This window comes from Ambystoma mexicanum, chromosome 5p, assembly GCF_040938575.1.
Source record: "Ambystoma mexicanum isolate Mex_15411 chromosome 5p, UKY_AmexF1_1, whole genome shotgun sequence".
Taxonomy (NCBI): Eukaryota; Metazoa; Chordata; class Amphibia; order Caudata; family Ambystomatidae; genus Ambystoma; species Ambystoma mexicanum.
In genome coordinates this window covers 280,832,072-280,855,588 of record NC_090930.1, presented here as the reverse complement: position 1 = coordinate 280,855,588, position 23,517 = coordinate 280,832,072, and the positions used below count along the sequence as shown (strand labels likewise).

Below are 23,517 nucleotides of genomic sequence, written 5' to 3'. Positions count from 1 at the left end.
GTTCAGGGAGCGTGTCAGGACAGGAAGTGCAGGCTAAATCATCTTTGATATCCTCGTTGAGGCCTCTTCTGAAGACTGTGTACTGTGCTGCTTCTGGCCATCCAGCTTCAGTACCAAACCGTCTGAAAGAAGTGACATAAGGAAGAACATCGGATGTTCCCTGACAGATGTCCAAGAGAGATTCAAAAAGCTCTAAAATCTGAAAAGTCCTGCAGAACTGGATTAGCTGAGGTAACGAGCATGCATGAACGTATTTATTTATAGATGTAAAAAGATGTTTATACATATTTGAGTGTTGAATTTGTTTATGAATTGACTTTTAAGATTGTTGCTCGGGAACAAAATGAATGTAAATCATTTTGGTATTTGATGAAATTAAGTTTTTCTTGTGATGTGTGTTTTGTGCTGATTGTTAATGTTTGTTTAATTACACATTTCTTTAATTCTGGGATCCTGCTCTGTAATACTTGTGTAGGCGCTACTTGTGCCAGAGGTATGAGGTGTCCCTTATTAGGTAGGTTATCTAACACAGCTGACACCTTCTGGGGTCTATGCCAATGCAGTTGGAGATAATACATAGCCCAGGTGTTCTTCTGAAAGTGTTTCAGAACTCACTTTTTTCAATGCTCATATGGTGATGATTGTCAAGTACCCTATGAAATACAGCATGCACATGTTCTTGATGTTGTTCTACTGACGAGAAGAAAACTAAAATGTCATCAAGATACAGGATAACTGAGACATTCGATTTATGAGAGAAGATGGAATCCATGAACCTCTGTAACATGGCTGAGGCCCTGCAAAGCCCGAATGGCATCAGCCAGTACTCAAAACATCCAAAAAGGGTACCTAATGCGGTCTTATAATCATCCATCCAAGCGAACACAGAGTAGATGATGAGCCCCCACACAAATATACCTTTGTGGACAATGTGGCCTGGTAGATCAACTCCTAGGATGTAACCAATAGGCAGTAATGGATAACCATCTAGTCACGGCTCCATCGCCCTGGAGATTGTGCGACCAATGGATTCACCGCCATTGACTGTGCTGGCATGTTTTCGCCCTTGAATGCTTGTTTATCGGTATAAAGCCATAACATTTATGGGTTTATAGTCTAGGTCAAATGCTCACAAGCAGCAATACTTAACCAAAAAGAAACTAGAAGTAACAAATTGTTCCTTTGCTCCAATTGTCAATGATTGCTTTAATTAAATTAAAAATAAAGGTTGATTGCACAGTGAAATGTATGGAGTTAGGATATTTAAGTATGCTTTATAAATACTTACATTCATGCATGCACAGTTTTCACATCCTTATGTTATTTAAATTTTGTTCTAGATGTTAACAATTATTGTAAAGCATACTTAAATATGCTTATCTATCTTTACTCCAGACATTTCACTGGAACAATGCGTTACTTCTAGTATCTTTTTGGTTAAGTATTGGTGCTTGATCCCAACATGTTTCTTCAATAAGTATCCTCGCAAATCTTAATTTTAAATGTCCACACAATAAATTAACATTAATACAAAGCCAGTGCACATTTCCAATCGATCCAAATTACTTTTAAGTACCACTTTATTCAACTTACTTATTGATCCTTATCTTAACATAATTGGAATTGGATTTGCAAGTACCCAGCATTCCCTTTTCAACTGACCGTAAGCATTTGACCTAGACTATAAACAATAACAAAGATAGGCCACTTTTAAATGGAAATACATATTGACCACTAGGCTGGTAATTGTACCTAATGATTCTTATTCTACCATGCCAGCCATGTTGGAATTCCTGCATGTCTATTTCACTCTATTGTTAGCTATCAATCTACAGTTGACCATTACCTTCTGATTTTAAAAGTGGCCAACCTTGTTTTAGCTGATTGTTAATGACTGATGAAATACAAATTGCTGTACTTCTTGGATGCTGTCGCAGCTATGTTAGATTGTCGATCGCCTACCAGTGTCAAGAAGACTCCTCTGGTTAGTTTTCTATGGGATGACCAGGCCAAGCAAGTCTTCACAGCCTTAAAAGAATCCTGCACTCAAAATGCCTTTCTCTGTCATCAAGACAATATCAGTATATAGTCAAAATATATGCCGCGGATAGCACTATTGAAACTGTGCTACTACAGTAACAAGATGATGGTCTTGAACCACCGATTGTGTACCTATATTGTCAATTGACCCTCTATGAGCAACATTATTCTGTATTACAACAAAAGCTGTTGGCTATCAGAGAAGCCTGTCAGGATGGAGACATTTGTTGTTGGGTTTCCGTTTTAGCTCTGAATTTTGTACCTATAACCGATTATAGCAATTTAATGTTTCTCCAATAGGCTGAGTGTAGAAACAGATGACAAGCCTGCTGTGCATATTTTATGCTTCAGTATGCATTCAAGATCACATACAAGCCATGTTCCCAAAATGTCTTATCCAATGCACTTGCACACAGATATCCTGAAGCCTCTGAGTCTCAGGCTTCTTGCTGTCATCCTATTTTGACCTCCGACCCTTATATTATGCTATCTTATTTCCTTTATGAGATTCATGGTGAGCACCAAGATTCGAGTTGTCTTCAGTCCTTGTCTCAGTCTGATGGAGGGAAGTTGAGGAAGGACCAGGGGACTGATTAGTATGATGCAGATGACTCCTACTTACCATCTCCAGATCTACAAGAAAAAAACCTTACAAATTTGCTATGGCTCATTGTTGGCAGATCATAGAGGAAAGATCAATACTCGTGAGTTTCTTTCTGAACAGTATTGGTGGCCTATCTTAATTCAAGATGTCAAGAAATATGTATTTGCTTCTTCTATTTCTGCTCAAGTTAAAGTACCACATCAAAGCCCTTTGGGTTACTCTGACTGCTAGAAATACCCACCAAACTTTGGGAGATAATCTTCACCGATTTTATTTCAGATCTACCTCTTTCTGTTGGAGGCATAATTGTAACTGGTGGGGGTGGAGGGGGTATGAGTGGGTAACTGTGGATTCTTTTTCTAAGATGAGACATTTTTGTAGCATTTTCCGCAATCACTTTGGTACCTACAGTGGCAAAAGATTTTCCTTCAGATGCTGTTTGGCAATACACACTGCCTAATAATCTCTAATCGGGGCTCCCAATAAGCGTCAAGATTTAGGTCAGCTCAATGTAGGCTGCTAAATATTGAGAAGGCCTTGTCATCTGTCTTTCATCCCAGACTAACGGCTACACAGAGAGGGTGAATCACACCTGTGTTCAATATTTAACGTACTGTGCTAATGCTGCCCCGCCTAATTGGAAAGCAGTACTTCCCACTGCAGACTTTGCTTACAACGCATATCATTCTTTGATCCACTCTTCCCATTTTACTGAATGTTTGGGTTACATCCTAAATTGCTACTTTCTTTTTCTGTTTAATCCGTTGCAGTTCCGGTTGCTTCTGCCTGTGTATAGTCTTTGCACCACATCCGTAAAGAAGTCCTGGAGAATCTCTACAGGGCCAAATGGACAATGTCACTTACAACCAGCAAGCGTCAGCCTTCTCCACAATATCAAGATGGCGATAAGGTGTTGTTTTTTCTAGCGCGTTTTGTCTACGCAATCGTTTTACACCAAACCTTCTTGTGGAAGGTATTATCAACACCCTGGCTGTTTGCGACTATCTCCTAATTGGCAGGTGCATCCTGTTTTCCCATTGTTGACCCATTTCTAAGCCTCCTCTTTTTGTGAAATGTGAACCTGAATATGTTCCTGGGAACCCACATTTTTTGTTCACACCCCTCCCCTAATTCATTCCTTTGGAATTCTGGGGTGGAAAAGGGGGAGTATACTGTCCCTCCCCACAGATGAAACCATGCTGCCTGGTCTCTGTATGGTTGTTGGAGACGACCTCCTGTGGATGGCCACTTACTAGCAGTTATGACAGAGCTGCCACATGTGATTGCAACAGCGATCGTAACCATGCCTGCTACCGCGAAAACGGCGGTAACCGCAGATCGAGATATCAGCTCTTCCAGGGAGGTTGTTGCCATCCCCATTCCTTCTGTGCCCACTTCTGCAGCTACCCATCTTGCCTTGGTAAATACGTGTCCTCCACAAAATGATGATGCTCCTTTCATTTATTCCATTCCATAATAGTGTGTTCCTTTTCTTTATTCCATTCCAAGATGGTGGGCTCTGATTCCAAACATTATGAGAAAGCAGTTTCCCAACTTCCCGCCTTCTTTTCATTTCCAGGTCGCTACTCACTATTTCAGAAGCCCTGGGCAGCACCCCTGTGCTTCTCAATGAGTTGTGTCTTTCCTATTATCGTTGGCAGCTCTTCCTTGCATTTATCTCCTTTGTTTTTTTACCTTTACTGCTTCAGTATAGCGTCAGGCGTAGGGACTCCTTTTTTTGGGGCGGTTCTATGCTTTGTCCAGAAAGTATTTCCCTGCTCATTTTTGCACACATTTTCCATCATATCGTTCCTCGCTGGGATCTTTCACAAGCTCACATACACGTGCCTTTATACACTCTAGCAGTGCCATTGCACTGACTGATGGGACAGATAGACCGCACTTCCCAAAGTGAAAGCCGGAGCTAGAGCAGTGTCCAGGCCGCCTGCTGTTGACACTACCTAACACATGTATTCCTTAGAGGGTGGTTCTTGTCTGTGTATGATATAACCTAGCAGTGTACAGATAACTAAAACCACCTAATGCTAGTAACTACATTGAGTCATAGACTCATGTTCCATACTGGTATAGCAGTCCAGATTTCTTCTAAAAGCTCTAGATAACATAACTCATGGAATACTGCTCAAAGGAACCTTCGTCGGACAGTCCACTAGCTTGACTGCAAAAGAGATTGTCTACCTTAGCAAGTCTGGACAGGTCACAGGATATCACCCTTCCTTGCAGGGCTGCACATACACAAAACACCCCTCCAGCCACCACCTATGTACGCCCTATGCACATAATGCCAGCTCCCAGTTTTAAGAAACAATCAACTGTTCGTATCCTAGCCTAGTGCATGCTTACTTCTGAATGTTTTCTTTCACATCATCATTTTCTGGGTGTGTGCCATTCAGCGATCCAATGAAAACAAGCATTGGCAATGCCAACAGTTTGGGCTTTTGTGTAGGCATGGGAAAGGCACTTGCCAGGCACTGCCGTAGTGTTATTAACTGGTCATCAATGGTAGCAGGTGCGAAATGGTGCGAGTAAATGGGTACCTAATAGCGATACACTTATACCTTTATACCTGTAAAAGCATCTTTCTTCCTAACTTGAAGTTACAGATCACTATTTATCGTAAGGTACTAGACATGTATCAAACCAGATGATTGTATCATTAACAATGGAGATGTTTTAAAAACAGATTGCCCAATCGGCAGTACATGAATCCTTACATTTATGAGGATACAAATGCGAGAAAACCAAAACAATATTTTTCAATAATTCATATGGGACTCAAATCCACCCTGGTGTGCTACGTATGTCCCAAAACTATTATTTATGCTCAATCAACATTTAATACAAATATACACATTTTCTTCTCAATTTTCTTAACACCCTATATTTTATGCTGTATGCTGAATGTAATTTTCAAATGTCTTTACACACAGTTTTCTATGCTGTGTGTAATTCCCAACATATGTATGTTTCGGTCTGTAATGCATTCAAATGCTAGACCTTCTTCAGGGGGTAGAAGGTGCTATGATTTTCCATGAAACCTGCATTTATTGTGTTGATACTTCACTTGTATCCCAACATCTAAAGGAGGTAAGTTCCTTTTCATCCGTTGACCCAATTTGTTTACACCATGTGTTGTGTTGCTGTCGAGTCCTAGTATCCCTTAGTTGCAAACTCGGCAGTGTCGTTTAGCAACTACACATCATTTACAATGTGCTGAATGTTCCATTCAAAGTTGGAGAGGGCTGTGCTGTTATCTCTGCCTATGTCTCCCTTTATTGCACAGTGTTTTAGCTTCTATCTGTATTTATCATATAAATATCCTGCTAAATATCCTGCTGTCTGCCGACCACCATGCTAATTTTCGGCACAAATAATAGCAGTGCCTGGTAAATGCCCAATACTTATACACAAGCCAAACCTAGTGGCTTTGCGAAGCCTTGTTTTAACAGAACGTCAGTGAAGAACATGCATAGTGCTTATAATTAGAGTGGCTGAAGGCAAACCTGGTTAGGACATTTTTATTGTACCATTAGCACGTTTACAACTCCAATTAAGTAATTAACTCTCAGACACTGCTTTAAAAAAAACACTGGCAGGCACTGCCAGTGAAAAGTTTGATGGTAAGGCTTCATTAAAACAAAATCAAAGAGTACCCATGAGGAGGGGCTTTAGGCGGGGACGGTCAGGAACTGGTTGGGAATGGACATATGGATTAGCATAGCCATGGGCAGTCAATAGGTGGACAAATAACCAAACAACACTTACAAGCTTTCTGTCCCTCCTTGTAAGCCATTTCTCCCTAAATGTACTTTAATGCAATCATTTTGGCTTATAGGTGGCGTCAAAGCACCACCCAAAACCCAAACTAAAAATGCATACTGCCGACAAAAAAGGGACCCATGGTGCAGAGTCTCACCAGGAAATCTTCAGACTTTCCAGTAGGACAGTCCATCACTGGTGACTTCCTGTGGCAGACAATTGAGGACTAAAAACATTGCTAGAAACAGTTTGTGCTGCTACCCTTCACACAACTGATAATGTCTATCCCCTTCTTAAAGCCATAATAAATATAGTATTTACTTGTATGAAAGCTCTTTCCTCAAAGCAGTATGCAACACTGAAACCATTGATTTTACTTTAATTGACCTTATTTTTGTAATGTCTGACACTTTTAATGGTTTCTCCTGTAATTACTATCTTTTTAGATCGATTGGCCAATTCAATGGACACCAGTAGAGAATCGGACACCACTGAAGCAATAGAGCTATGCGCCACGCGATGCCTGTACCTAAAACCCATAGTTCGGTTGACTATCAATGTGATGCTTCCGGAATTCAAAGAAGCAGCCTCTCCTCTCTCCAACGAAGACATCTTAGAGCAGCTAAAGAACGCTGCTTCTCCAGATCACTTTAGCAATTTAAGTGTTTTTAAGATCACTCAGGAATTCATTCAAATAGATGGAGAGACAGAAACTAAAACTTTGGCCAAAATCCTTCTGGAAAAGCTACATGGAAGTGTCATAAAAGTTAATGGACTCGAAGAGGACTTGAGTGTGCAGGTAACAGAAGCGCAAATTGATTTCCTATTTCCACAAGACCCTGATTTGTCCCCGAAAGCTACAGGGGGAAAGGAGAATGGCCGGGTGGAGGGAGCACAGAATCCCCCCTTAAGTCTGCATTTGGAAGGACTGCCTTGCCAGTGGTTTCTGTCAACAGATTCTAATGACCCAGATCCAAGTGAGGATATTCTAAGAATGGTTTTCGAAAGGTTCGGGACGGTGGCAAATGTGTATATCCCCATGCTTGACCCCTGCATCGAGGATGTGCCTGAAGAGGGTTGTGAAGAAGCCTTCTTGCGTAGCCTTAAGACCTTCGAAGCATATGTCCAGTATGAAGACTATGAAGGCTTCGAGAAAGCAGTGGGGTCTCTTCGAGGCATGAAACTACTGTTTAAAGGAGATGACGGAAAGAGTGTGGCATGCAACGTTAAGGTAGGCTCATTTGTAATATTGTATTAATTTAAATTATTTAAGTGAGCATGATTGAAATAATGTATATTCAATCTCTTCATCTTTACCAGTAGTGTTTGTCAGACTACTAGGATAAGCTGTTGGAAGTGATTGCCATACAAGGTGGCCCGCATAATTTGTGTCCCATTGTAGTACATATTAGTCAAAAATTGGCTTTACCTCATTACACTATCTAGTATGAGGTACCTAATGTGAGTTAATTAATCAACTAAATACTTTGCCCTTTTTCTTTTTTTAAAATATTTATTTTAAACAGGCAGGTTTAAGCAATACAAAACGATCAATTCCGACAAATGGCATAAAGAAGATACAGTAGATTGTTCACCCCCTCCCACCCTCGTATCTTAACATTCCTCTTCTTCCCGTTGCCACTGGGAGTTATCTTCCTGTAGAGTCCTCCTGGCTATTTGGGGCTTGTATGTCAGGGCTGGATAATTCCGATCAAAGTCTAGGAGTGGGCCCCAAATGTTTTCGAAGCGATGTAGGCGGCCTGCCCCGGCAGCCGTCACCTTCTCTGCGATTAAGATGTCCCAGATTTTAACCCACCAGAAGGGCATTAGCGGTCCTTCTACTGTTTTCCAAGTGCGAGCTATTACGTTTCTGCCCGCCAATAGGCATTGGGATAGCAGTTTGGCCATATGGCCAGATCTGGGGTAGATTCCGGGGACTGGGGCTCCCAGGAGGATGGGCTCGGGCTCCAGGGGAAGTCGCACCTGAGTGATGTCTGTGATTGTTGCTAGGCATTGTTTCCAGAAAGCCTGGGCCTTCGGGCATGACCACCACATATGAAGGAAAGTCCCTACTTGGCCACATTGCCTCCAGCAATTCGGGTTGAGTGTGGGGTTCATATGGTGTAGCCTTAGGGGAGGATAATACCAGCGGAGGAGGATTTTATAGGCGCCTTCCCTGTTCGTAATGCAAGATGAAGAAGTATGAGCCCGCGACCAAATGTCAACCCACAGCTGGTCTTCGACTGGGCGGCCCAGGTCTGCTTCCCATTGGGCCATATACCGGGTTTTAGAGACTAGGAAGTCAGTTTGGAGGCGTTTGTATAGGGTGGAGATGCTCCCCCTAGTTGGGAGGTCAATTAGAGTCAGTTCCATGGCTGTGGGGGGGCGGGTGGCAGCTTGGCGGGTCTGTGGATGGGAGCACCAGTGGCGCAGCTGAATGTATGTAAATCTGTCCTGCTCACGAAGTTGGAAGAGTTCCTTACATCGCCTAAAGGTGCAGGGCTGTCCTCTTTCGAAAAGTTGGCCCAGGGTCACCAGGCCTCCCGCTATCCAGGATCTGAAGTTTCGGGTGGCCCAGCCAGGCGCAAAGGCCGGGTTCAGGAACACCGGTGAGGAGGGGCTAAGTCCCACTGGGGTTTTCTTTTGTTTCAGCGCTTTGTCCCAGGTAGCCACCGTGTGTTTGGTGGACCTCAGGAGGTTCTGCCACTGGCGGCGCTCGGAGGGATTGATATGTGGGAGAAAACGTAGCGGGAGCGGCAGTTGCGCCTGTTCAAGATCCACCCATCTCGGGCGGTTGGTAAGTATCTGCCATGTTCGAATACAGGCTAGTTGGGCCGCCAACTGATATTTTTGTAGGTCTGGGACTCCGAGGCCACCTAGTTTAGTATTGCCCAGCATCGTGGTCCTAGGGATTCTGGGCTTTCTCCCTTTCCAAATGAACCGTGACATTTCCTTCTGCAGATTCTGAAGGGCCGGTGCCGGGATTGGTACTGGGAGCGAAGAGCAAGCATATAGAAACCTCGGCAGCAAGTTCATTTTACAGGCCGTGATACGACCCATCAGTGAGATTTCTTGCGCCGTCCACCGTTTTAAGTCCGCCACGAGTTCCGTGAACAGTGGGGGAAAGTTTGCCCGGTAGACTTCCCCCGGGTCAGCTGGGATCTGGACCCCTAGATAGCTGATGCTCTTAGTTGACCATTGTATCGGGCATAGTGGGACCAGGGCCTCCCGCATCTCCCGGGAAAGGGCCACCCCCATGGCAGCTGATTTCTGAAAGTTGATGGCAAAGCCGGTGACCTTTCCATAGCTCTCTATCTCAGCTAGGACCTGAGGGAAGGAAGTGCGAGGTTCTGTGATGGTTAGTAAGACGTCGTCTGCATATAGGGCCAGTTTATGGTGTGATGTGTTCGATTGGAAGCCCTTGATTTCCGGGTTTCGCCTGATCCGTTGGGCGAATGGTTCCATGATTAGTGCAAAAAGCAGTGGCGACAACGGGCAGCCCTGTCTGGTTCCACAGGTCAGGCCAATAGGGGAAGAAAGGATGCCATTGACTCTGAGAAAGGTTTTGGGCGCAGAATAGTTAGCCAGAGTCATGGCGCAGAACTCTGGGCCAAAGCCAAAGGCCTCGAGAGTAAGCCTCATGAAGTTCCAGTCCACTTTGTCAAAGGCCTTAACTGCGTCCAGGGCCAGGAGTACCAGTTCCCGGGAGTCTCGGGAGGCCAGCTCCACCAGGTTTAAAGCTCTGCGAATATTATCAGCTGTAGAACGGTGTGTGATGAAGCCACTCTGGTCGGCGTCGATTATCTCTGGTAGGATCCGGGACAGGCGGGTTGCTAGGATTTTGGAGTATATGTTGGCGTCTATATTGAGCAGAGCAATCGGTCTGTAGGACGCAGGATTCTTTGGGTCGCCGCCAGGTTTAGGCAGCAGGACGGTGATTGATTCTTGCATTGACGGGGTTATAGTGCCCGTGGTTCTAAATGAATTAAAGAGCTGTACCAGGGGTGGGAGGAGTTGTGGTTTGAAAATTTTATAAAATCTTGTCGTGTAGCCATCCGGGCCGGGGGCTCGAGACTTGAGGGATTTTATCGCCTCATCGACTTCTTCGCCGGTGATCGGGGCTTCCAGCGAGTCCCGGGCTGCGTCCTCCAGTCGGGGGAGCGCCGCGCTTTGCAGGTATTCCCTCTGTTCTTCGGCCTTCCGAGGCGGGGCGGCCATTACCTGGGTCAGGTGGGCCGATGCAATTCGAAGCTTGTCGTGATCTAAGTATTGCGTCTTGCCCTGCAGGTCCCGTAGGCCCACGATTGTGTTATTTCTTCTTATCTTAGCGAGTTTAGCCACCAGTAGTTTGTTTGCTTTATTATTTTTGGCATAATAGAACTGTTTGGCTTTCGTCATTTGATGGGCGGTGTGTTCCGCATAGTGGGCTTCAATTTTCTGTTTTGCTGTCCGGAGAGCTCGCTGCGTTTTAGGGGTCCAGCCTTTTTCCTTATGGGTTTTTTCTGCCCTCTCCAGTTCTTCTTCCAGGGCCTGACGAGTTCGTTGTTTATGTCTATGATAGGCTGCCCCTTTGGCAATCAGTTCTCCCCGCAGCACTGCCTTCATTGCATCCCAGGTGTTAGCTAAGGAGGTATCTCCGCTGGGGTTTTCCTTGAAGAAATTGACGATTGTGGTTGCGATAGCGTCTCTGAGTGGCATCTCATTAAGGATGGGGTCGTATAGTGTCCATCTACGTCTCTGGGGATCCGGGGGACCCTGAACTCGGAGTTCCAAGGTGACCGGTGCGTGATCGGATAGGATTCTGGAGCCTATGGTCACCTCTTCAGTAAAGGCGAAGATTTGCGGGGAAATTAGCAAGAGATCTATCCTGGAGAATGTCCGGTGAACATAAGAATAGAAGGAGAAGTCTTTTTCAGATGGGTGGAGCACTCTCCATGAGTCCACCACCCCCAAAGTCCTGAACAAGCGCAGAAGGGCTAAGGCCGTGGCGAAGTCTCCGGGGGAGGGTGGGTGCGATTTGTCCTTTACGGGGTCCGGGACCCCATTAAAGTCCCCACCGATCACTATCTGGCCCTCCAGAAAGGGAGAGAGAGTTGTGGTGAGCGAATCATAGAAGGGTGCTTGGCCTAGGTTCGGCGCGTATACGGAGACCAGGGAGAACAGCTGTCCTGCCAGCAGGCATTTCACCGCTATGTAGCGTCCCTCTGGGCAGCTTATGGTGTCTAGAATCTGGGGATTCAGCCCTCTCCGGAACAGGATTGCAGTGCCACCTCGCTTGGAGTTGCCGGATGCGAAGAGTTGCTTTGGAAAGTCACGAGAGTGTAGGCGGCTGAAGTCTGCCGGTAGCAGGTGAGTTTCCTGTAGCATGGCCACGGCGGCGGCCTCATTCTGGAGTTTTTGTAGAATTGATTTGCGTTTGGCCGGTGAGTTCAGGCCCCTGACGTTTAGAGAGACGAACTTCCAGGATTGCTGTTCCGGAGCGGGACCTGGGGTCGCTGATGAAGCTTGTGGGAGGGGGGGAGCCACTGGAGGATCAGCCATTATGTCGTGGGAGATGTGACCATCTGTTAACCTGCTTCTGAAATTTTTGCTCAGACCACCAACGGGAGGTCCAAGTTTTAACTGGGGGTAGGGGACCCATTATGGGGTTGGGTCCTCCCCTGGCCAACGGGGCCGTAAACCAAGGAATAGCCAACATGGCTGGAAACGTAAGTGGTTTGCTCCAAGGACTCATAGGTGGAATGTACCTTGAAGCTGGGCATGGGCCGTGGGGAAGAGGCCCGCTGCATCGGGGATGAAATCCATCCGTGTTTTCAAGAGAAGCGATTGGTTCCGCTGCGCCAGGATCGCTGAGCTGGGTCACAGGGGTCGGAGGGGTCCCTTGCGGGGTCGTTCCAGGTTATCTTTTCCTCCTAAATCTCGGAACCCTCGACCATGTATTTTGTTTGGACCTAGGGGAGGCTATGAGGTCCGAGTCAATTGCCGCTTCAGTGGCCTGTGCGGGCGAGGAGTCAGTGGGGGCCGGCTGCAATATACTTCCAGCGTCATCTAGGTGACTGATCCTGCGTATGGTGCCCTTGTAGGAGAATTGCAAGGCTGTAGGAAAGAGCCATTTATAGCGAACCTTTTGGGCTTGAAGGAAGGTGGTTAGTGGGCGAAGGGCTCGCCTTTTTTGAAGGGTCAGCGGAGATAGGTCTTGGTAAATTTGAAGGGGAGTCCCTTGGAAGGTGATTTCATTCTCAGAGCGACTTATTGCTGATATGGCTTCCTTAGTTGTATAGAAGTGCACCCTGGTGATCACATCAGGAGGTCCGTCTGACTCAACTCCACGGCGAGGGTTTAGTCTGTGAGTGCGATCCAGTAGCAACAGTGAATCCGCCATATCTGGGAGGAGAGACTGAAAGAAGAGGCCCACGTATCCGGCAAGCTCTTGGTCTGGAACCGACATAGGGACCCCTCGAATGCGAAGGTTATTGCGCCGGGCTCTGTTCTCCAAGTTTTCCTGCTTATACTCCAGGATTTCGCATTTGTCTTGCAAAAGCCCGACGGAGCGCTGAATCTCCGACAGGGAAGAGGCGTGGTCTTGGGCTCGGTCCTCAATCTCCCCCACTCTTTGTTCTATCTCCGAGACCCTTTTGTCGGTGGTCTCCAACTTGGCCGTAAGTTCCGACATACATGATCGGAATTCGGTTTTAATGTCAGCCATGAAATCTCGAATGTCCTCTTTAGTTGCTAACGGTCCCCTGTTGTCCTGAGATTCTTGTGAGGCGGGGGGAGGGGTGTCCAGTTTCTTTGCTCTGTCGGATGACATTAGCATTGTCGCTATGTCCGAGGACTTGGCGGATTTCGGTTGCCTAGACATGGCGTGGTCCAGCAAGCGTGGGTCAGGGACCACAGGTAGTCTGTCCGCAGTAGTGGCGATGGCTTAAGGGTAGCCTGAGTCCCTCTAGGGGCTAGAATGGGTGTTCCGATGTCCTGGTTGCACGTAGGGGCTTCTGGTGCATTAAGATGTCGTCCCGGTCTCACTGGAATGGTGGGTGTGGGCCGGGGCGCCCCAGGAAGCAAACAAAGGGACGAGCGGGAGCAGATCAGGTGCCGGGGCCCGCTAGTTCGGGCCTAGCTCTCATGAAGGAGGGCGCGGGTCCAGATCGCCACGGGCGCCCGCCGGATTCCTGGTGGTCGTGCTGGCAGTGCAGGGTTGCTCGCCTCCGAACTCTTCGGTCCCAGCCCCCTCCTCCAGAGTGACGGCGGGGCGTAGCGGAGGGCGAGAGCCGGGGGACCGCCGCTGCGCGGTGAGGTGCGCCCCCGGTGTGTTTGAGGTGGCTGCAGGTCTTCCTCTCCCGGGACAGAGGCGGATGCAAAAGGGGGGGGGGGGGGCCCGGGGCCCGAGGCTCCTACCTCGTCTCCCGCCGCCTGGGAAGTCAGCCGGGTCGCCGGTGCGCTCAGGGGTCCATCTGAAGAGCTCCGATGATGAGGCCGCGTCTCGGCCGTCGTCGCTGGGTCCCGTCCGCCATCTTGGATTACGCGGCGGAGGGGCCGCGAAATGCAGGCGGTCCGATCTTCGTTGTCTCGGTAAATCTGGGCTCCGGCAGCTCAGCGGCGGGGCTCCGGACCCTCCCACGTCCCCTCATCGAGTTGGGATCCAAAACGCTGCCTGGGAACCTTCATAAGCTGGGATGCAGCGGGCTTCCCACGGAGGCCATCAAGGAGGCGACTGCATAGTCCACTTTGCCCTTTTTCTATATGCTGCCATTTGTATGCTATCGCAGGGTCTTGCTAGGTCTATCCAATGTCAGCAAACTGGCTTCTGTGGCATAGGTTTTGAGTGACTGTCTTGTATGAAATAATGTGGTTATCTGTGTAATTTGATTTTTGGAAAATGTCATTGAAATAAATCCCATGTGCATATCTGTGCTTCCCCTTACCCTAAACTTTCACTGAAAAACGTACAAGAAAAAATTAGTTTCCGACATGAAAAATTGTAAACCCCTGTCAGTTCTGTGTGCTTCTTGTCCCGCGGGCTGTTGAACTGCAGGCCTCGAGGGTCGCAAATAAAATATTGGAAGCGGCCCTCAACGAAGGGCAATATGGAGCAGTAAAAAGCAAAAACATTCATGGGTTCACACACACACTCACACACATACACACCAATCAAAGGTGTTGAACTCCACGACTCGAAATACCCTAAGTGTTTGTGGCCCTCGAGTCCTGGAGTTCAACTCGCCTGAGTAAACATGTAAGAATCCCATCTGTTTGTGTGTGTTTTTGTGTGTGTGTCTGTGTAAACCCATGAATACTTTTGCTTTCTCTCCGCTCCATACTGATCTTTGCTAAGTGCTAGATCCAGCGTTTATTGGTCGCCCCATGTGTGTCAGTAAATTGGACCAGTGCCTGTTCAGTCCCATTGGAAAAGCTGGTTTGGCTAAACTATAGACAGGTCTTTAAATTGCTGGAACGGAACCTGTCTTTGTGCTTGTGGGATTAAGCGGTAGGCAGGCCTGTAGTACATATAAATGTACATGAAAAGATTTGTGCATTTTCTCCACACGCCATGATTCTGTCAATGTGCTGGGCAATGGCAGCACATGAACACTGAATGCCTGCAGGGGCGGTTTGTGATCAAACACAATTTAAATAAGTATTTTTTGTATGATCTTCATCCTGGCAGATCCAATATGTACTGAATTAGTAAGGCTAAATTCTTTTTTTTTCTTCTTCTTAATGGACTACTCACGTTTGAAAATTGTGTTCTGAGATCTTATACTTTTACATACTTTTTCGTATTTTACTTCATTCAAGCCAATGCACAAAACGCTGGACGGACTGGAACTGAAAAGACTGGACAAAAAACACATAGGAAAAACTTCCTTGGTACTGGGTAAGCCAATACCATTGTGAGTAACCAATCACCTTTCCATAAATTAGCACCTTGAAACTCTATAAGTGATGGTTACTGAAATGGCTACGAACCATTTAATGAAAAAAAATCCTTTTATTTAAACTTCATATATATTAACCAAGACTATTCAAACTTAGTATGCAATTAACCTCAGATATTTCCTACCTCATGGGAATAAGAATGCATCAGAAACTCTAGAAAGACAAAAAATTGGGTGGTGAATTCGCTGCCCCATATATAATGTTCAAAATGGCAGCTGCCAGAATCACGCAGTGACGTAATGACGCCAGGGCATAACATTATATACAGCTAACAGAAAGATATATACACGGAAAGGAAAGCCGGCCACACGATACATTCGTTTATTCTACTATAACCACAACCAATTACACTACAATCGACCAAAAAAAGGCTAAAAGAAAAGTAGTTAACAGAAAATAAGAAAAGATGTTCATAAACATGACCATGTACATGAATCCCTATATAAAACGGCTGCCCAATACACTTAATTTCCAAAAAAGTGAATCAACACATACTTAAAGGTAGTGACAAATTAAAATATATAGCAATGCTGATTAGAACCATTGAAATCACGCACTATGGTGATAAATAGGAATCAAAGTAATGAAGGAACTAATTATTCTGTCTAACAATAGGTCACTGAATTACAATTACCAAAAACACTTAAACCCAAATAAACAATGTACATTACACTCCTTGTTCACTCCTTTAGGGATAACAGAGTCAAACCTATTGATCAAAACGGCCTCCTTTCTATTCAAAAGGCTGATTATATCTTTGTTGAGTAACTGCAACTTCTAAAGCTTGAAGCCGCATATGTGAAGCGTGGTGCTTTATTTTAATGACATTGCAAGCCACAGCTGAGTCCAAGTTGCCTCTTGGAATGTTGAAATGGTGTTCATTCCATCGCGTCATCTGTCCAGCGTAGTACATACTACACTGGCATCTTATACAACATATTACAATAAATGTATACATCAAAATACCATAAAATGATATTCTTTTATTTATTTATTTATTTATTTATTTATTTATTTATTTGTATAGCGCTAAAGCCCGCAGGCATCAGATCTCATTCCAAAAAGACAGGACAGTGATTACAAAAACGGGACAAGAATAGACACACAGACGATCATATCATAGGGAGCTGAGAGAGGTCGCTAATCCAGTTTATTTAAAGAGTAGGGTGTGTTTTGCAACCCTTGAAGGAAAAACAAACGCTTTTCTTGCCTGCTGCTGCCTGCTGCTGTGTCCTGCTGTCCTGCGCTGGGAGTCAACAACAACTCGCGCTAAGTCACACGCTCGCTTCCAGGAGGAGGCGGAGCACCGTGGCTGTCACGTGATCAGTCACGTGACCTTTTTCTCGCCATAAAACACAGCCCAATCCAGGCGAGCGGCGTGTGTTTTGCAACCCTTGAAGGAAAAACAAACGCTTTTCTTGCCTGCTGCTGCCTGCTGCTGTGTCCTGCTGTCCTGCGCTGGGAGTCAACAACAACTCGCGCTAAGTCACACGCTCGCTTCCAGGAGGAGGCGGAGCACCGTGGCTGTCACGTGATCAGTCACGTGACCTTTTTCTCGCCATAAAACACAGCCCAATCCACCCTTGCGGCGATAAGCCCGGAGGGGTAAAGGGCGCTGGCTGTTGTGCGGCTGTTCGGCGCTGGAGGCGCACAAGACAATGTTAGCAGATTGACGGATAAACAACACCTGGGTAATCTTACCCAGAGCTGAGTTCGGAGACCGGCTGAACTCACTGCACCGGACAAACAAGGTGAGCTAATCCCGCACCCTTAGTAGATATTCAATTCTATCTATTTCTGAACACCAATCAATAAGCGTACAACGTCAGATCCAAATAGTTTACCACCTGGGTGGGTGCTGTCGGGAGTCTGCGGGAGGCCTGATCCCTTCGATCCCTAATCCCCCACAGCTCAGAGAACACTCTAAAACTGAGCTGAGCTAACCACACATTTGTAGAGTCTCGAGCACTCACACCAAAAAGAGAATGGCTGATACACAAGGCCATATTGGAAAACTTAATGCGGACCTATCAGTACCGACTAAAACGCTGACTGCTGGCCGCATACACGTGGAAAGCTTGACACACCCACACACAAGATCACAGTTACGAAGATGGAACTCGCTGGCCACCTCATGTAAACCCCTACGGTGGCAGTCGACCAAGCTCTATCGCAAACCCGAATGCAAGTCAGACTGTGACGGTGACTGCACGGGGGAGACAAACCGTTTATAATCAGTATCTGACCCCGAAAATAGACAAGATCTAGACCAAGACTTAGATCAGATACAAACAAGAGAAGAACTACTGAAAATTCCTGATGATATGATCAATAACCAGCGACACACTATAAGTCTGCAGAACGTGGGTCAAAACCGGATAGCAAGTTGCCCAGCTGCGATAGGTCTCGCTCTCATTAACACAAAAGGAGTCCCAGAAAGTGATCCCTCAAGCGTGCCCCTGAGCAACGATATCTGTGACGCCGATTCAGGCACGAACGGTTCTCCTTGCAAATTACCTCTACAAAGCGATAGGAGCCAGGTCTCGATCCACGACGAATGTAGCATCCTACCACAGGACACTGAGATGGAAGCGACGAAGGAAAGCCCATACATAAATAGACACGGCTTCTCCACAACCTCCCCGAAGAGCTTACCAGCAAATGGAGAAGAGCATCTGCATTTAAAGCAAAAAACGGGACATATGGACAATCGGGTCGGTGCCTCAATTGACGACGAGGTCTTCCACCAAGCACATCACGACACAATTGAGACCCTTCGCATCAATGAGACAATCGCTATGGGACCCAACAGGAGAAACTCATTGGAGGTCGTTAACAAGATACTAAACGACATCACACTAATAAATAAAGCACGAGGCGCCACAGTAAAAGACAAACTGGTCACTTCGATCAAAGAGCCCAGTGTCACCGAGGCCATTGAAAATATTGTATATGTAATGAAGGAGACCTTGGGAGCTCCGTCCTTATCACAATGGAAAAACGCTCATGGGAAACGCAGGCGCATTAACCACAGCCTATCTCCTACCCTACCGTGTTCACAGAGAAAAGGCACAAAGATCCCTTCACAAACTTTAATGAGACCATCAACACCCCCATCTAGGCACGGAGGCCTCCCAGAGACGACACAATCACCCACCCCCCTTTCGTCATCATCGTCGGACTCTTCTTACTCAGAGTCACAGTATAACAAACCAAGCTGCCCCAAACCTCGAATGCACCAACTCCCACAAAATAAGTATGAGGAGTTCTCTTCTGAAATAGTCAGTTGCATAATGAAAGAGATACAACCGCTTGTAATGTCCTCTCTTGCAATATCTATAGCTCCGTTTTTAAAACTGTATGAGCAAGTAGATGGGAACCTCAGAGACCTGTCCACACTAGTTGCAATGATTAATTCAAAACTGGTAGGTCTGGACATGGAAATTACATTAACAAATCAAGTGCAACGAGACTCCAACAAAAGAATTGAGGCTCACTTGAATACTCTCCTGGACCAAAGGAAATCTAACGGATCGGAAAAAAAGTTACTGGCAGAAATTGCTAAAGAAGCACTCAATCTCTTAAAAACAAGGAAAATTCCAACGCAGTCTGCCAATGATGAATGCATTAGTATCCGTCCGGATTCTCAAGAGTTGACTTGTATGAACAACAAAACAAGTCCTCAGGCGAGCACCAACCTGGAGCCCAATTTGAATAAACGAGTTTCTCCATTGCAACAATTCGAGAGCACAGCAATCGAAAGCCAAGGGGTGACTAGCCCCCTGCCTCCACCTATAGATCTAACCAAAGATGACGCCACACAGCAGACAAGTTTATATGATGACACAAGATCGGAGGAGCCAAGAAATCCTGAAGTACATGATAACGCAACAAAAGTTATTCCATCCAACATGCACCCACAGGATCAATTTAACAAGCCTTGCTTTCAAACAATCTTAGATAAAACAAGATCGACACTGAATCCAGCCTCCCTCGATCCACAAACACCAACTACCTCAACTGACATCGAGAAATGCGCCAGACTACAAGACTGCGCCTCTGGGCATCTTGACACTGAAACTGAAAGAAATAATGGCATCTTTGCGATCTTCAAGCAAAACACTAATCAGATCACGGGGACACATCCAAACCAAACTAGAAAGGAACCTCAAATTAAAAAAACAAAAAATCAACGCACTAAGAACTCTCGACGTGGAAACAACTCCAGAAAGTTCTTACGTAACATAAAAACAGTAAATGTAACTGTAAATCAGAACATAAAATCCGTGGATCCAACCCTGAATAAAAAGAGCACAGAAAAGGAGGTAATAGGCGAGCTCTCAAATCAAAAAAGCGAGGAACCTGATAAGGAAGCTGAACAAATGAACGAGCTGATAAATATGTCAACTTACGAGGACACTGACGAATTGGAGCCAATCGACCCTAAGACTTCAATTGGGTCACCTTCAAGTCTTAATGATCCTTCACGAGACACAGTAAATAGGAATACAGAACAAAAATCAACATCTACATTGTTGTCCTCACATGTTTCAATGCTACAAGGAACCTGTACAATGATCAACAAGATTGCAAACATCGAAAAAGCCCCAGCGGTGGAGGCTAGTTCTATCTTCCTCACACTGACAGAAAGACGGGAAAGGCTGCTCAAGAAAAACGAGGATAGAGACTGTCAAAAGACAAAAATTCTCAAAAGCCTACCAGAACCAGATCGCAGGAACGAAAATCGAGAGCCTTATGCTGATGTTCGAAAGTTTGCACCAAACAAGTGTTATGGGAAAGGACCCTCGGTGATCAAAACTCCCGCAATAAAACAAGCGCCTGGCGAATATAAAGGAAATGCCCCTCACCAAAACGAACAGCTAGGCAATAAAACTGCCATATCCACTTATAAAATAAAGATTGAAAGATTAGAAAGTCAAGACGACGTGATCATGAACCGCAATAATGTTCTACGACTACTCCACTGCGTCCCGCGTCTGAGAACGATACAATCGTATGACATCAAAACAGTGGAATTCCCACAAGAAGGCCAAAACGACCTCGTTCTACTACATCTGAAATCAAAAATGATAACCAACAGTATCTTGGATGCAACGCCAGAGCTGTTGTCGCTCGGATTCGACATTCTGGAACTAACCAACGAAGATAACCACAAAAGCCACTTCAATAAAACTACAGAACCACAGCTAGTTTCATCCTTCTGGAAGAAAAGTAACGAAGCAAAGAGCCCTGAGAAAACGCAAGAGGTTGGCCAACACAATAGAAATCAGTGCATCAACAGTGACTGTGGCCTGAGAAAAGTGGAACACGTCCAAAACGACTCGGTGGAACAAATCCAAATCACAGTCGCTGGCACCCAAGCTTTCAACAAGAAAAACTGCACAGTGGAACTGGAAAACAACGAAAACGAATCATCGGATAACTGGGGGTGGCTCGCAAAAGCCCTGAACAAAACAACTCAAAGCTAACGCCAACTAGAAAACTCGCCCCCAACAGTCAAGTTTGGCTCTTGGAACACCAGAGGATTTGCGCATCTATACCAAGAGAGCTGCTTCCCAGAGTTGGATGTCGTGTGCCTTCAAGAAACATGGCTGGATAACTGCCCCATCTCCGGAGAATACGAGATCGCTTTTAATCCAGCCATCAAACAACTGACGGGTAGGCCCATGGCAGGCCTTATTACTATGATCAAAAAAAGCTCTGGATATCAAATCCTCAATACTGAAAACGTGACTCCATACATTCAGGCAACGACTATTGCTCAAAGCAATGTAGGAAACAAGAAAATCCATATCCTGAATCTATACTGGAACCACAAGATTATAAGTGGCAATGGATATATAGATCTAGTTACAACTGTCATAGATGATTGGTTCGAAGCAGACATTGGTGCTGATACTGTGATCTGTGGAGACTTGAATATGAATTGCCTAACAGCAAACAATGAATCGAACCTAAAAAATCCCAACAAAACAAATCTCGCCAGTCAATGGGCGACAGAGATGGAGCTAAGAAACCTCATGCTGATGAACGGAAACTTAGCAGGTGATATCCCAGCTCAACCTACCTGGTCTAGAGGCACCCAACGATCGACGCTTGACTACTTTTATGTCAGTGAGAAAATACATCAACATGCAATATCACTCATGGTGCACCCTATGACCAATAGTGATCATGACTTAGTCATTCTGTCATGCATCACAGCTTATGGAGTCAAACCCATAACATGGAAATTCCCGGTAATGATTGAATCCAACAGGGTGAGATTGAAATTAAAGAAAACAGAGGTTAAAAACATACTAACCACATATGTAGATGAGCAAAAGGAGACAGAATACATCCATCTCTTAGACGACTACAAAGAAAAACATCAAGGATCCAAAGCTCGTGGCTTTGCTGCAAGACATAAATTTGATCTAGAGCTGAGAAAAAGAAAGAGAGAATTAAGAGCGCAAATAAGACATCTACCGAAAACTGACTCCAATAGTTACTTAACTGCAAAAAGAAATTGCAAACAAAAGTACAAAAACTGGTTACGATCACACAAAGCAGATATGATGCAGAACGATTCAGAACTAATAATGGAAAAACTGCAAAACAAAAACTCCTCTGCTTTCTGGAAGATAATCAACAATGAAGGAGCCCCGCAAATGGCATTACTGACAAACGCAATTTCTGAAGCTGAGTGGATACAACACTTCTCGAAGCTATACAGCAAAAGAACAACCGCAACAGAGACACCATCATCTACCTTAGAAAGATGGAAGTTAGAATTTGATAAAAACGACATCGAGGGGATAATAAAAAGAGCTAGCTCCTCTGGAGCACCAGGCCCGGACGGTCTAACAAACCACACAATCAAAGAAAATCCAGAGCTGTGGGCAGAGCTATGCCACATGATGTTCAAAAGAATAGCAGCTAATTGCAAAAGTCCGGATTCATGGAAATGCGCAATAATCATTCCTATTTTCAAGAAAGGGAATCGATTTGATCCAACAAACTACCGACCCATTGCGCTGCTAGATGTGTTAGGCAAAGTGTACGCGACTCTCTTACAACAACAACTTGAAATGGGCAGCTGATTCAAAACATCTGGACCCACGTCAGACTGGCTTTGTCAAGGGTGTAGGTTGCTCCCTGAATCTTCTCTTAATCAACCTCCTTAAAATGGAAGCCATAAGAACAAGAACCAAGGTGTACCTCGCACTGATAGACTTCTCACATGCCTTCGACAGCATAGATAGAGAACTACTATGGGAGAAAATGAAGACGTGGGAATGTCCGGAAGATCTGATAGCGGCCATCAAAGAGCTACACACTGGCACAAGCATCAAAATCCGCCTGGACCATAAAGGCACCCTGTCCAAAGCGATAAACACCTTTTGCGGGGTTAAACAGGGTTGCCCACTGGCTGCTATAATATTCAATTTATTTTTATCGGACATTGGAGGAGCAATTGACAGCGTACGCTCCTTCTCTCCAAAAATACACGGAGCCCCATTAAGCTGGATGCTATATGCCGATGACCTAATATTGCTAGACGTAACACCCATAGGCCTACAGCGAAAGATCGATGCAGTAGACCTATATGTGAGAGCTAATGGCTTACAAATCAACAAAAAAAAGTGTGAGGTGCTAACACTGCAAAACTTGAAAACAACAAAGCACAAAAAACCTAAATGGCACTTGGGAAAAGAGTGGCTAAACAACACAACAAACACAAGATACTTAGGCATGCAAATGAATTCAAGCCTGAACGACAGTCAATGGGAACAGGTAGCCAAATCCAAATGCCGGCAATTTGCATGCCAAGCTAGCGTATTACACAAGAAATATGGAAAATTTTCAATAAAACCGGTAAGGAACTTTTACTGCCAAAAGGTAGTGCCGGCCCTGATCTTTGGTGCTGAAAATGCCCTCGGATGCTCCGCGGATGTTTGGTCTACCCTAGAAAACATCTTCTGGGTAAGAGTTCTGCAACTACCAAAGGGTACATCAACTGCATGTATAAGATACGAGCTAAACTTAACATCAATTAATGCACGAGTTAGTTGGAACCTGAAAGTGGCCCTGCAATTTGAAATACTACAAAATCCTAGCAAAGGAAATCCCAACTGTCTGCTATCAATGTG

The 23,517-nt window shown here is 45.4% G+C and overlaps 1 protein-coding gene across 1 annotated transcript in view; it reads left to right on the top strand.

Annotated features, from left to right (window-relative positions):
• The first annotated feature begins 6,887 nt into the window (after positions 1-6,887).
• Positions 6,888-23,517, top strand: part of LOC138480522 (A-kinase anchor protein 17B-like) — a 382,257-nt gene continuing 365,627 nt past the window's right edge. The window contains exon 1 of the mRNA XM_069612280.1: positions 6,888-7,655. Within this exon, the coding sequence (XP_069468381.1) occupies positions 6,888-7,655 (768 nt within the window). The remainder of the gene's footprint in view (positions 7,656-23,517) is intronic.